This window comes from Periophthalmus magnuspinnatus, chromosome 5, assembly GCF_009829125.3.
Source record: "Periophthalmus magnuspinnatus isolate fPerMag1 chromosome 5, fPerMag1.2.pri, whole genome shotgun sequence".
Classification (NCBI taxonomy): domain Eukaryota; kingdom Metazoa; phylum Chordata; class Actinopteri; order Gobiiformes; family Gobiidae; genus Periophthalmus; species Periophthalmus magnuspinnatus.
This window is the reverse complement of record NC_047130.1, coordinates 31,713,646-31,729,419: the sequence shown is the minus strand read 5'-3', so window position 1 is coordinate 31,729,419 and position 15,774 is coordinate 31,713,646. Positions and strand designations below refer to the sequence as shown.

At 40.2% G+C, this 15,774-nt stretch overlaps 2 protein-coding genes across 2 annotated transcripts in view; one reads left to right on the top strand and one right to left on the bottom strand.

The window, feature by feature from the left end:
- yod1 (YOD1 deubiquitinase) overlaps positions 1 to 15,774 on the bottom strand; it is a 132,629-nt gene that overhangs the window by 40,169 nt on the left and 76,686 nt on the right. The window lies entirely within an intron of this gene.
- The window catches only part of LOC117371263 (plexin-A2-like), a 64,761-nt gene continuing 61,608 nt past the window's right edge, over positions 12,622 to 15,774 (top strand). The window contains exon 1 of the mRNA XM_033966904.2: positions 12,622 to 13,892. Coding sequence (XP_033822795.1) covers positions 12,669 to 13,892 — 1,224 coding nt within the window. The 5' untranslated portion in view covers positions 12,622 to 12,668. The remainder of the gene's footprint in view (positions 13,893 to 15,774) is intronic.

Below are 15,774 nucleotides of genomic sequence, written 5' to 3'. Positions count from 1 at the left end.
ACATCCAACTCATCTCCAACCCACCACACAGCACATAATGAGGGGCAGACAGCTGGCCACAACCCCCTGAATACCCCAGTCCACGCCAACTCCATCAGAAGCTTTTGGCCATCTAAGCACTTTCATTGGTTTCTACTTTTTATATTGCTGGGACGGTGTTCTTTCCAAACTCTGGGAAAGTATATAAATGTATCTTTTAAAAAAACTAAAAACTCACAGGCCTTTAGTCACAGCTCAATGGTCAGGGTTTGGTACTTGTATGACTCGACCTACAGAGGGCAGTATTTCAAAGGAAACTCCTGCTGGGACGTCTGGCACCAATTCTCTTGAATCTAGACCCAAAATGTATAGTTTTAATTGAATCAAGCTGCTTAACGCACCTATTTGGAAAGAAACACGTGGAGATATGATGGTACGGCTAAACTGTAATTAATTTCCACTCATTTTAAGCTTTCATTCATTCGTTTGCCCATTCACAAAAATACTTTAAGAAGCTATTATTGTGCCAAAACGCATTTTTCCCTTCATATTTTCTGGAACATTATTTATTTTCACTTTTTTATGCGATGTAAGTTGTGCCAAAGCGTGACGCGTGAGCGGTTGTTCTGTACGTGAGGTGCAAGTGAACTGACGGGTGACTTCATGTGTAGCACCGGCATCTCCACACAGCTAGAGAGAGAGAGAGAGAGAAGAGGGAGAGAAGGAGGGAGAGGCTATTTGACAGCCTGTTACAGAAAATGATCAATCCCTCTTCGAAGCTACCGACCTGAATGCGTCTCTGTCGGGAACATGCACCACGCTTCGATCCACATGACTTTACGCACAAAACAACCGCGTGCGATTTGAATGGACACCGCCACTGTTGTTTGCATCTGTAACTGACTGAATCCACACGAAACAACCGGATCTATGTTCCACTGGTGACTTGTCCTGCTCCTATTTCAAGGTGAGTAATGCTGGTTAAAATTGGTAAGGTAACGGGACATAATTAATGATGAGTTTTGGCACTGCAAAGTTGGAATTGACTTTGCCCGCGTTGAACCTGCTGGAGGTAGTGACATGAACGTTTTGAATGAGAGGGGTAACATGAGTCTCTCCCGCTTTGGGCAACCTGTAACACAGAACCAGTCTATTGTAACAGTACTGGGTCATTCTCTGAGGACTAGCCTAAGAGACTGTAAACGCACTGTAGCTCACAACAATTACATTTGGTTGGAGTGCGCGTAAATCCGTTAATCGGAAATGTGCTTGTATTCTAAACAAAGCCTGCACGGGATTTAGGTCCTCACTCAGCGTGTGACAATTGCTCCTGGAGGTGCTTCAAATTGCAGGTGATCAGGAGAACAGTGGGGAGAAGTAGGATACTGTCTGTCAAAGTCAAAGTGGCAGTCAGAGTGGAGCAGGAGGGGTTGAGATGGAGATAAGAACAGGAGCTTAAGAAGTAGCGCACACACAGCTGTACGCGCTGCCAACCCTAACAATGCCGTGATCCAAGTGCGTCCCAGCGCCTATTTGTTTGTGGCAGAGGGGTTTGCGGTTCAGTTCATGGATGTGTACCCCCCAGCAGCCCCTCATTCAAACCCCCTTCACCCTCTCCGCACGTGCACTCTCTCTGACCGAGCTTATCTGGACGGCCAGTTGGACCAGCCTTTATTCTCGTGCCCCACCAGAGCAGCTAAAACCTCTGATGAAGAGAGCCCGAGATTGGCTTTTCCCCCTGTGCTCACCCATGCCAGTCATCCACCAAAGCGGCACTTTATCACTGCTTTGCTAATTTTAGAATTTAAATGAGTTTCTACATTAGCTGACACTTTTTCTGAGTTTGACAGGAGTCTGAGTTATGAGCTCATCTTTGAAGAAGTTTGAAATAATGAAACTTATTGCTACAGATTTACTTTAGGACAAGATAGACCTAGTCATTTTGTCTTATGCAGATATCATTATAATGTAAAATGGGTTCAGATGTTTAAAGACGATTATTCCCCTTTGTGATTGAGTGGGAAATGAAATAATACATTATAAGACTCTCAATTGATCTTGGTAATGTTCATGTTTAAGGGAAACACATTCAAATGTCATTACGCTTACATTAACTTAGTTTTACTTATGTATTGGTGCATGTTGGACCAATTTAGAATGGAGATATGAAGAAAGTACTGAATTATCTGACTTCTGTGTGACATCTACATCATTTTCTATTCTATTCTAATGTAACAGTGTCTATTAGAGTCTATTTTTATTTTATTTTTTAATTATTTTAAGCTATTATCTATTATCTTGTTTTATTGCATGTTACCATTTTCCTGCTGTTCTTGAACTGTGCAGTGCAATACTGGAATTTCCCCACTGTGGGACTAATAAAGGCATATCTTATCTTATATCTTATCTTATCTTATTTTTACTGCCACCCTCACTTTACCAGTAACAGCACAGGCAAAGTCTCTGAAAAAGTGATTTTATTATAAATGTGCACTGGCTGCATGGATGACATTGATTGTGGTGTAATTTGAATATCAGTGTGGCCGATATGGGTCAGGGGCACAGGCACACATACTGGAATACTACATCAGACAAATTAGTGAATGTAACACAATTATACGGTGCGTGAGTGCACTGCAGTGTCTCAGTGCTATACTGGAGACCCCCCTCATCTCCAGTCGTCTACCCTCAGCCCTCCCTCCTCCACGCGGTTGCCCACGGAGACGCTGATTAAACACGACTGTTCAGATGCTACAGCCTGAGGAGGGAGAAGATGTAGAGCCCCCGGTTTGTGGGTATTGAGTATGGAAGAGTTTGTACGTATGGAACAAACTGTCTAGATGTCTGTGGAATAATGATGTGTGAATGTGTGTGTATGAAGCTGCATGCACACAAGAGCCATGAAGATTATGGCAATTCTAAAGATTGCCTGCAGTAGATGAAAGAAAGTTTTGGTAGGTAAAATGATATGTTAGTATTGGAGTATTCCAATTTGTAACATCTAAAACGAGTGCTCTTGTAAGGGGAATGTGGTGGGACAATATATATTTTTCAGTGTTCTATTTAATTAATTAATTTTTTTTTTTTTGAATGGTGCTTTTCTGTACCAATTTATGTATTCATTAATTCAATTTTGGTGACAATGCCAAGAAACAATCTATTGTGCACTCCCAGGCATTTTTTTTGGTAACTAAACATTTTGTTCTATACCATTCTGGTAATGGTGCACAGGCCCAGTGTCATCCAGTCCAAGTGACAACTGAACTGACTTAAAACGGCAAAATAAATAATTTCTGCTAAATGAAAGGAGTTAGAGTACAAGGGCTGTAGGTGAACATGAACTTAATATTTGTGTATGTTTGATTGATCTAATTTGCTGCAGCTCAGCTGCATATAACAAAAACTGTAGACACAAAGCTACTGATTTGAATCAGTATTTGTTTTTGGCTTTACTATAATTGTCAGTCTTCATGCTGATTTCAACATAAAAACTAAGCCTGGAGCAGGATAGTGTTAGACAAAGGTGAAGATAAGAGATAAGCACAAATAGATCCTCGTGTCTGTGATGGAGTGATGTGGTGACAGTGGAGGAAGAGGGAGGTACCAGAGTCTAGTGCATGGCTCACCTGGCAGATGGTACCAATGGCAATGCTCAGCGTGCACTGGAGCTGCTCCTACAATATGGCGTATCGGATCCAGATTGTCACACTGTTGTTGTGACAAACAGAGCAGGAAGTTGCTGATGTGTGTGTTTTGCATCAGTTCTGCCAGCTTCGACACACAGTTGAAGCTTGAACACACAACATATGGCAGTTTGAAATATCAAAGTCACAAGGATTGGTTTAAAAAATGGTGGTGGCATGGATCTTTCAAAAGTTTGACTTTGACTTTGAAATGATCAATGGACTGGTACTGATAATGATATCAACTCCTGGTTACACAGTACTGGTACAGGGTTAGGCTACATCTACCAAGACTCTTACTTGCCGTTGTTGTCCCAGAACCTAATATTTAAATTCTTATTATACAGTTTCATAACATAAATGGATCAGTTCTGTGTATTTGGTAAAGTTGTTGGTATCAATTTATCTTGGATATTAGCACGTTTCAATAAGTTTGAAAAAACAGGATATATCTTGAAATTATATCTTGAGATAAACCAGTATAGTGGCTTGAAATTTTAAGATAGCTCCTTGCTTCCACAAAAGTAAACATATTTTTTAAGCATAACAAACGACCCAGACAACCGGCTTCTGTTGCTGGAGAGGACTACAGGAATGTTTGGAGTGCAAACATTTGATGAAATTGAGCCATCATTCCCTCCCCAATGCCCTCTGCAGTCCTTTGAGGTTACCCAAAACCCTGACCCAGAATCTCCAGACGCCATCTGATCTGTGTGGCATCACAAGCAACACTAGAATTTGAAAATACAATTAGTGGTGAAAAGAACTGAACAATGTTACTAATCTTAGTCATTTTTAAATATAAAAAGACGTGTGACCGATTAACCCACTAAACACAACAAAAGGCTGATTTTCCTTTTTAACATTTGTCTTAAATGCCTATGTGAGAATATGAACTCTACCATAAATTGGCTAAAATTGTTTATCTCACCTATTGTATTGATCGTCTCACTTGTTTCTTGTATTTTTTTCCCTAGCCTTTCTATTCTTGAAAATTTTACTTGATAGGCAGCAGGATAGAGTTACATGGCTGTGTGTACAATTAGGGCCAGACTGAGCTGGGTCAACCGTGGAGACAGACTGTGATAATCTGGGCAGATGCTTGTATTTGTACAGCTTTTTGGGTGAATGGCCTTTCCAAAGCTGTATTTGCCCCATGGATTAAATGTTTAATGGGTTTTGGAGCAGGAGATACTTAGAAAGGGAGAAAAAAAGTTGTGCGTGAGAAATATCCCCACCTCTTCTCTGTAAATCTGCATGTCCTCACACTGCAGTGATTTGTCAGCACTGAAGGCAGCATCTGTTCCTTTTACATTGTAATTTCTTTGATCGTAATTATTTGTGCCAGCTTCCTCAGACCTTGCCATCCCCCTGCTCCGTGAAGCCATATGGGCAAGTAGAGAGGAAGAAAGCAAGCAGAAGACATCTCAGGAATAAGTTCTTTGATATCAGTGTCTAGTGGTGTGGGAATTATGGACATATGCATAGCTTCTCATGCCTGCACTGCATCAATGATTTGAATTATCTCTCTCATTTGTACATACAGAGACCTTGGTTATTGATGGTTATAAAGCAACACTGAATTTACTGTAAATAAAGAAAAAATATATACACGGAGACCAAGACAACCATACTCTCAAGATTTGTCTTAACACATTCATGTCTTCATGGGGAGGAAGATTCATATGAGACAGCATTTTATAGTTTTAGTTTGGTTTTAAGGAAGTTGTTGACCTATTTGATTACAGTAGTAGATTCGTAAGTTTTATGGAATGCCAACGACCTTTCAGATTGTTAAGATTCACTTTTTGCTGTTCACCTCAAAAATGGCTGCTGAAATGGTTTTCAAATGTGATTTTTTTCCTCTTTTTGAGTAAAATTACCTGAAATCTTTTCTTAAATCAGTTTTAATGACCCTGAAAATGTTTGGTGAGTCATAGTTAAATTACAACTGACTGTAGATTGTATTACTACCAATCTGTGAACAGAGCCTTTGGTTCAAAGTTATTGACGCAAATAAAAAGGTTGAATCCTGTTACATCTGTGCTCTGAAGCAAAGAAACTACCTCTCAGATTTCACTATAGTCATTCTTCATTCCTTACAGCTGTACGAGTCCACTGACCCGGCCCCTAGTAGCCGTCCATCTCCTCCTGTTTATCCCGTCTTCTTTCTTTGTGCACTTAAGAAATATCCCTGCCTGGTCTACACTTTCTTGCAGCCCCTTAGTCTGCCTTATTCTGTGGTTGCTGAATAATAGAAGAAGCTGCCTATTGCACTTGGACTGCATGGGTTTACATCACGGCACTGGAGGTCACTTTGACTTTTCCCCCCTCTTTCTCTCATCATATATGCAATGCAGCGGCTTCGGCGGTTAGCTTTGGCCAGCTTGGGGTCACCATTAGCCAGAGAAGAACGACAATGAGATTTATGGAAGAGATGGAGAAAGGGTAGGAGGAGCAGCTGGAGACCCACGGTCTTGACTTGCAGTTTTTGATATAGGGCTGTATCTACATGTATTATGCATATGCTGAGATAATGGCATGTGGCGCAGAGGTGGGATGCTGACGATGGTAGGCTGGTGATGTGCTGGAATGGCTCCCCCAAGCCACATTTGCTTGTACCCAGCATCCTGCTCTTATTAGGGGCACAGTGCGTTGCAGTGACATGCCGTTGTTTTACTGGTCCCACTGGACAGCCTCCCCCACTCCACCGGAAAGATTTGTAGCCAAGCTGAGAGTCATAAAAGCCCCAATATCTGCAATGACCAATAAACCAAACAACAAATATGGAAAAAAGGCAATTATGCTACTTGTTATTAATGTAACATGATGCATGAGCAGTGCCAAGAAGGCTGCCAGTGGAATGAATTTACAGTGAGTGCACTAGCTTCAGACTTGGATCATCAATCTAAATGCTGTTTGTAAGAATTCCCTCGTCTCAAGAAAATGTTTCTGCTTAAATTTACTATGGAGCATAATTATATGATGAGCTAAATCTCTTGTGCTGCATCAAAATTAACATAAGCAGTAAAGCTGGGAAACTATCGAACAAAATGGTGCTTTTATGCTTCATAAATTCATATTTTTTCTCTGTCTGGGTCGGCTGTCATTTGCATACTGATTAAGAAAAAGCTTTAACCTAAATATCTGTCTTCTCAAGGCAATCTCTCTGTTTATCCAGACTTGGGACTGGCAAAAAAAAAAAAAAAAAAAGTGTTACCCAATTAGTCCTTGGTGATTAAAAGCAACGAGGTTGGAAGTAGTAAACAGTAGTAATAGTAAATGCTAGAACTAAGGTACTTTCATGTAGCTCTTACAACAAAATGTGGTTTAGGATTGCACTTTTGTCTCATGGATCTTAATTCAAGCGAGAGGTTTGTTTTGTACCATTGCTTTATTGAAAACAGGCCTCCCCACAGTTATTGCCCTGGCGCTTAAAACTAATTGGAAAAAATAGCTGCTGGGTAATCAATGATAAAAATAACAATTACTTGAAACACAAAAATTGAATCTTGCCGATTTACCACATTATTGGGGGGTTCTGGGCAGAGTAAGTCCTCTTGTATGTTGTTAGAGTATGGTAAGAGAAAACCTGAACACCCAAAGAAAACGTAAAGGCAGAAGGAGAACATGCAAACGCCACATTAAATGGCCCCTCAAGGTTTGAGAATATAGAAGCTGAGAACCTTTATTATGCTGCACAGCTATACTTACTACTGTCAAACCTGAACAGTCGAGTGTGCATGTGAAAAGAGTACAGCATTATTAGGGGTCTCTTTAAGTAATGATGATCTGATACATTACCTCTATTGACCTTATTTTGAGTGTTACTATTAAAGCATTAGGGAGCTTTTGCCTGTAGGACACTTTTGTCACTCACTAAAACATGGCTCCATATCACAACACTCACTTTTTAATAAACTCCTCAGTCTCTTGTGACTTGCTCTGACATTTACATAAAAGACCCTGTTAATGAATATGGCATTTCTACGTCCTACAATTCTCTAACTCATCACTGGTCACAGCGAGGGTCTTCTGTCCTCAGCCTGCTGTGCATACCCCCCCATCCTCTGCCACTCTGGGCATGTTTGACCTACTTCTGGCCTCACAACATTGAACACAGGCCTACTAATTGCCTTCATTTATTCATTTGGAAGTCAAGTTCTGTTGCGACTGACGCCCGGCAGTTCATTCATGTGTAATTGGTACAACGGTAGCCCTCCCCCCAGTGAAGCGCTCATGTGATTCAGCACCCACTAAATATCCCATCAAACATAGTAGGCACAACCATGTCAGAAGTTTGTTCTACTGTAATGCTAAAATACATGAAAACAATCCTGCTGGTGGGAGGTATAATAAGAACATTTCATAATATTACAATTGTTGTAATGGATATTTGTAGTATGGTTCAGAATAAAAAGAAAAGGCTGGAAAAAGAGTTGGCTAAAAAAAAAACTTACAGTGTAATATTTCAAACAAGGAAACTGTCCATGTTTTTTTTTACTTTTTTTTTTTTTTTTTAACCTCAACAGACATGCATTTCTGCCAGTTTAATTTATCATTGCAATAGTCCACAAAAAATATTAATTTCATTATCTCATATTTATTTTATGTCAATATTGCAAACCTCTAAATGTTTGCATATACCAGAAGACGGTGTTTATAAGTAACAGATAAGCCAGGCCCAAACATACAATTGGCCAGGCTTCTCTGTCTTCCTCTCGTACGTTGATGTTTGAATATTTTCCCATTACCAACTGCTGCAGTACAAGCTATTAATGATAAAAACTAAGAAAACTTAAGCCTAAAATGTATAAAACAATTTAGTTTCATATGTTTCCATAGAATCTTTCTCCATCTTTCTATCTTTTGCAGAGTAGCTTGTGGTGAGTGTAAGGTGAAGCTGCTTTGTCCCTAGTGAGTGAGCAGTATAATAAACAGCTAGTTTGTGTTTTCACTTATGATGCCATCACCAGTGTCTTGACTGTGCTGTATCTAGTGACCTTTACTGTTATTATGACACAGATTTTCAAAACATTTTGATTCCGCATAAATTCACAAATCCAACTCTAACAAACTGAATATTTTTTGCAAAGATTTGGTTTAGGATAGCATTTTTGTCACATTGATTTTCAGTCTTAATTCAGGCAAGAGGTTTGTTTTGTACCATTGCTTTATTAAAATCAGGCTTCCTTGAAGTTATTGCCTTGGCCCTTAAAACTATTTGAAAAAAATAACTTATGCAATCAATGATAAAAGTTGAAACACACAAAATTGACTCTTGCCAATTTACCACAGAAATGGTATTGTAGCTCAAGATTGTTCAAGCAAGAAAACTGATTTTGCAGACAAATAATCTTTTAACATTGGAACAGTATTGATTGGCATTATGGATTTGGGACAATTAAGAGAAAAATCCATAACCATTAGGGCTACACAATCTATTGTAAATCTAATGTAATTGTTATTGCAATATCTGCAGTCCAAATGTAATTTTGTCTACTTGTTTTACTAGACCAGCCTACAATCAATGAAAATCTATCAAGTGAATTTCATAAATAGAATTAAGTCAGGAAACAATGACGTCACATATGATTTAAGATTACTTCATAGAATGGCTTTAGTTCCACTGATCTCCATCCAGGTCAGAGGTCATGTTTGTCAAGGTCCAGATCCTCCTTCTCCTCTGTCTCCCCTGGCTGTGATTGGTGCCCGCTGAGAGCACGTGTCCCCAGGGGGCGCTCCTGTGTGCTGTGTGTTTGAATGAGTCACGTCTCGGCTGGAGCATGTCTGAGTGGCGAGGCGAAGAATTCAGCGGGGCCAAGAGCTGCCTCTGTAATCCCGGGTAAACACTGAGCAGCATGACTGCACGCCTAAGACGTGACCAAAGCCGCCGCAGCCCAAATGGATGAAGCGATGAGGCTGAGACTGCCTCCTGCATGCCTGTCTGTCTCCTCTTCCAATGCTGCTTCCTATTTTATTTTCCCTATGCATTTTTGTAATCCACAAAGGAGTTTGGCCACACTGAATTAACCCCCGAGTGGCACTGCTGGTGTCAAGTTCCTAAAGGTCATGGGATAACTTTGTAGACACAAATCTGATATCTGCTGTCATGTCGTTGAGATATATGTCTTTATTCTTGTACAGGAGAGGGAAATGTGAACATTGATCATAACCAGAACAAAATTGGATCATTACCCATGCGTAAAATCTCTATTGATTTCTATAACAACATTTCATCTTGTCACAGCTGGATTTTGGGCTAACACACATCTTCTGTCTTGAGACAAAATGGCAATGTAACTCAAAATGTAATCTGATAAGTAACTACTTCTGAGGGAAATTGCAAAACCAACCTGTGTTGTATTTTGTATTTAAATCTTGGACAATGGAGATTGGTTTTCGGGAAGGTTTTTTGGTGGTTTGTTGGTCCAAGCCATAGCACAGTATTTCACCTTTGTTAACAATGATTCATTCCTAACATCATTCCAACTCTTTGTACTCTTCCATAATCATTGGAACACATTGGAAAAATGCATTCTGGCATTCACATTTTGGCTATTAAATAAGACAAACCAAATCAAACCATTCAAAATTGTATTATGAACCAAACAAAACCTCTTTTGAAAACATTCAGTTTGTCTATGTTGTGTTTGCTGTTATTGTGAAACCTGGACACAAAAGCAGAAATGAAGTGTGCATAAACAGACATAGTTGAATTGTTCGCAAATAGATAATCCAAGGATATTTTTAAGAAAAAGAAAAGAAAAACACTGCACATAACATACTATCAAAATCTTCATATGAATAATGTGCCCAGACAGGAAACCTTTAACAGCAAAGCCCAGAAGAAACTAAATACCACGTTTTACCATAACTTATTGTAGAGGAAGTCATGTTCCCCATTTTCCTAATACAACTCTGCATTTAAGATGATTTCATTTATAATGTTGTGTTATCATTTTATTTATTTATTTATTTTTTAAGTAGCATTTTTTTGTTTGTGTTTCTCAATAATATAAAATGGTAGGTCTAACAATTGACATTTATGGCAAGGTTGGATCTAGTTTTTGTGTGAACATTTTCTTTTTGATATTGAATTGAATTTGCTTTGATCCTACTTCCAATTTCCAAAACCCATTCAGTAGAAGTAAACTCTAATGAATGTAATGTCATTGCCTTCTGATCTGGAGACTATTTTTAAGTTTTGACTCATTTTATCAACTGAATACTTAACCTCTCTCCTACATAAACTTGAGCAAATTGTTACTTTACACACTTTGCCAAGTAGTTTTTAGTGTAAACACTTTGCCAAGTAGTTTTTAGCTTTAAATGTATAATTAGTAGGGCAGATTCACCCTCAGATCCTGCCAGACTGAGTCAAATATGCCGAGACCCTTTAGTGCCTTGTGTGGTGAGGACAGATGGACAGGAGACGCTGGAGTGGAGCTGGAGATGAACCAGGCCTCTCAGTGTCTGTCCATCCGCTCTTGTCCTTGGCCCGTGCTCAAACCCATAGCAGGACATCCTGTTGGTCAGCCAAACCCACCTCTCCATCACAGCCCCACAGCGCCCTGACCCCCACATTAGCACCTGACACGCCTGTCTTCACTTAACCTTTACTTATACCAATGAGTGGCACTGAGCCGTCATCCTGTTTACTGGGGACACTGCCAAAAGTTGCTTTTATGCTTACCCAAATACTAATACTAATATTGAAAATCAGCAAACTTTTGATTTTACTGAATAATTATATCAGACCCAGTTCCAGAAACTATATTAACAAACTATAATTTTGTGTTGAAAATGACATCGTGTGGTCTAATAAAAAATATGTATTATGAATGTGGTATCAAAATCGGAATTGATCATCAAGCATTTTCCTTAGTATCAAAATCAATCATTGGTACATGATCTATGGACAATTTGGGAGATATTTTTTGTGGGTTAGTGATATTTTTAAGTGCAAGGGCAGTGTACAATGAAAAATGACACGAGAGTCTAAAAGATCGTGTTGTCTTCTGATAGGTGCCTTATTTTATGCCCCCTCCACCTATGTATGACAGTTTTACGACTCCATTAATGGCCTTTGATGAAGTAACTGCATTTGCGAGTAGCTGTATCCCGCTGCTTTTGTGCTGCCTTCTGTAAATCTCCTCTTTTATTCTCAGATTGAAATGCGTTTTACTGTTTCGACTTTGCCACATGCATGATAAATATAAACATGCCAGGCACAAAGACAAGAAACAATGGCATATCAAACATCTGTCTTCAGGCTCCCACTGTGGCTCATTCATTCTCCCTTCTATAGCTGGTTTGAGGGTCATTGTTTGTCCCCTTGGAAATAGCAACATAAAATATGCTAATGAAATTAAAGAGGGTTGTGTGAGGCTTGATGCAGGCTGAATCCTTGATGACTTCCAATGCCATCCAATGAAAAAAAAGCCAGATTAATTTTGGAATGTCGGCTGCAACATTGGAGTGATTAATTCCTTCTGGATTCAACCATTTAAATGAACAAGACAGGGGAGGGGGGGGAAAACACAGAGACCCAAATATGGGTGCATAATTAATACATTTGGATCATTTAATTAGCCACCCAAACAGAGGGTAGGCTGAGCTGCATTGTGCCTGCGCTTTGTTCAAGTAATAGGCTACAGACAGTTCTTTCTTACAGAGGCAAATATAATGAGCCCCTGTGCTGATAAAGAGAACACTGCTACACTGGTGGTAAATATGTGAAGACAGCTTGAGCAACCATTACTTGTTCCTTTGAAACTTTGTGCTGTAGTTTTGTACATGAAAAGTTTAATGACACTCTGATATCACCTTCATTTCTAAGCTAAAACTCAACTCTCTCTCTTTTTTTCTTTCAGAATGATGTGAAGATCATTGGAGAGGAACCTGTGTGGTGTCTCAAGGCAAATATTTTTCATTTCTTTCCAACTATCTGACAGATAACCACCTGTTTACTAGTTTGACTTCAATTATTTTGGACCCGCTGGGATGGAAGCGTGCTCGGACAAAGGAAGGACTTATTGTGGCCTCTCAAAGGATCGTAATCCACTAAAAGTCATGTCATGGCCCCTGCCGCTGTTATTATTAACTTTAATTTGTGTGAATCAGAAAACAACTGTTGGTCAGACTCTGAACACGTTCCAGTCAGAGAGGAGGGACTGGTCTCTGAACCACCTGACAGTGCACCAGTCCACCGGAGCTCTGTATGTGGGAGCGGTCAATCGCATTTACAAGTTATCCTCAAATCTTACCCTGCTGGTCTCCCATGACACTGGACCAGAGTATGACAACAAAGCCTGTTACCCTCCTCTTATTGTCCAGCCCTGCTCTGAGCCACTCTCCTCCACAGACAATGTAAATAAACTGTTGCTCATTGACTACTCACACAATCGGCTGCTGGCCTGTGGAAGTCTGTACCAGGGGGTCTGCAAACTCATGAGGCTGGATGACCTGTTCATCCTTGTAGAGCCCACACATAAGAAAGAACACTATCTGTCCAGTGATAACCAGACTGGGACTATGTTTGGGGTGGTGGTGCCCTCTCAAGGCCAAGATGCTACTTTGTATATAGGTACTGCTGTTGGAGGCAAACAAGATTATTTTCCAACCATCTCCAGCCGTAAGCTTCCTCGTGACCCAGAATCCTCTGCTATGTTGGACTATGAGCTTCACACTGACTTTGTGTCATCTCTCATTAAAATTCCTTCGGACACTCTGGCTCTTGTACCACACTTTGATATCTACTACATCTATGGGTTTGCTAGTGGCAGCTTTGTCTACTTCATGACTGTACAGCCGGAGACCCCTGAGAATGGGATGCCCGCTGGCAGCTCCCCCGGTGACCTGTTTTACACCTCCCGAATCATCCGCCTCTGCAAAGGTGACAAGAAGTTCCATTCATACGTGTCGCTCCCGGTGGGCTGCATGCACAGAGGTGAAGAGTACCGGCTGCTGCAGGCAGCGCACCTGTCAAAGGCAGGTCGAGTCCTGGCGCGGGCTCTGAACATCAGTGCTCAGGAAGATGTGCTGTACACAGTCTTCTCTAAAGGGCAGAAACAGTACAATGACCCTCCGGATCACTCTGCCCTGTGCGTGTTCACCATACAAGACATCAACACTCGGATCAAGGAGCGGCTGCAGTCCTGCTACCAGGGCGAGGGCCACCTGGAGCTGCACTGGCTGCTGGGGAAGGACGTCCAATGCACCAAGGCTGTGAGTATCTTTTTGAGAAAAAAGTATTTTGTTTGTTTGTTTCAACAGTAGGGCTATGTTAAGAATAATAGCCACTCCACTATGACCATGCTGACAATATTATAAAGTTGATATAGAATTCTAGTTAGTTAAGTTTTGTTTCAAACTGACACTTATCAAACATATTATTGTGTGCTTTATTTTGATAATTGTGATACGTTATTCTTTCCATTACTTTGTCTTCAACCATTGTGTAGATTCACTCAGTGGCCTTTCCTTCATGTAAACCACTATTGTTGTTGCTGCCTAAATAGCTGATAGGCAAAGCTGGGCTCAAGACATCATTCATGATTTTAGGGTCCCACTAGAGCGTAGGAGCTGGAGGAGATTAATTCACAGCCCTAATCACAGAGTTTTGTATGAGGCTTTGAGTCCATTCAGAGCTTTAGGCTGCCATTCCTCCCTCCTCCTCTTTCTCCTCTCTTCTTCTCTTCAAGTCGCTGTCCGCTGAATTTGGGCCTTCTGAGACCTGCTCTTGATCTTCAGAAAGGATTTATTCTTGCAAAGGTCCAAGCCTGACCTTTGGGAAAGCTGTAATTCTGTATAATGAGCAGCTTTGGTTCAGAAAAGCTTCAAAACAATCATATTCATCACTGCCACACTATTCTGGTACATTCCGCCATGCAGTTTGGTCCATTCCCACTATGAAGCTAATTTGGTCATAATACAATTTCTAGTTTGGCAGGTAGAGAGCCATTTGAATACAGTTAGTTCAAACTATGCATGGTTATAGCTTTTAAGTTAATGGCGGCCAGTTGGTGCATGTTCATTGAGAAATTTTCATATTTTAAATGTTTTTTGTCAAGTATAATGCATTTACCGCCAGCAGCTCTTCCAGAACTTTGCTTGAAATATCTATTATTATCACTGACTGATACCACATTTATTTTTATCATGCTTATTTTTTGCCAGACTCAACAAAATCAAGGCATGAATTTGTGTGTGAGAGAAGAAAAACCCACATTTGTACAGAAAATACCAATTCTAAAATAAAGAATTATCCAAGAAGAAAGATTTATATAATAAATGACAAGCAATTAGCAGCAATATGATGTGCATGTAACGCAATGTAACTGGACTGCTAAACACGCTGCTCTTTGATGCCTAATCACAACCTGACATCTATTGCGCTGTGTGTTTGTGTGATGTCAGATCAAGCAACCTCAGAATCACAGAAAACGCATGCAAAACACATACCGTTTCATGTGTTTGCCATTTGCAATTAGTCGACCTCACAACTTGGCCCGCTCCAAGGCTTGTTGATAAATACAAGCTCATTTGAAGTAGCCATTTTAACCTAGAAACCTTGAGCTTAATGCACGTTGGTTTTAGTCCAAGTCAGTTTGAGTGCTCTTCTCATATGCGTAAGTGTCTGAAGCCATCTCAGTCATTTTCTGTCTTGCACTTGCGCTTTTTTCCTCTCTGTCATCAGCTCGAAACCACTTTCTCAGATCTGTCATTCTTACTTGGTCATCATCTGTGCTCCCTGCTCTTCCCCAGACTCTTGTTACTTGCTGCACCCCCCCAAAAAAATCACCCCAGCCCACTCATAAGTAGTTTTATGAAATGTCAAAAACTTAGTTGAAGGGCAAGGGTTGGTGTTGCTTGTAAAGCTGATTATAACAGACATATCTTTAAAAGCCGAGTGTGGTAAGTTGTACGGGTCTTTGTAACAACTTACAACAATTGTGATTTTGCCTGTGTGCTTGAATAATACCATAATATAATACATTTTTAGAAGTTAATTGGTTCTAGCAGATATGTATTTTATTCTGTTATGTTGATATTATTTTTGCCCTAAACCAATGTTTTCCAGTCTGTTCACTCCAATTGCCACCTGTCC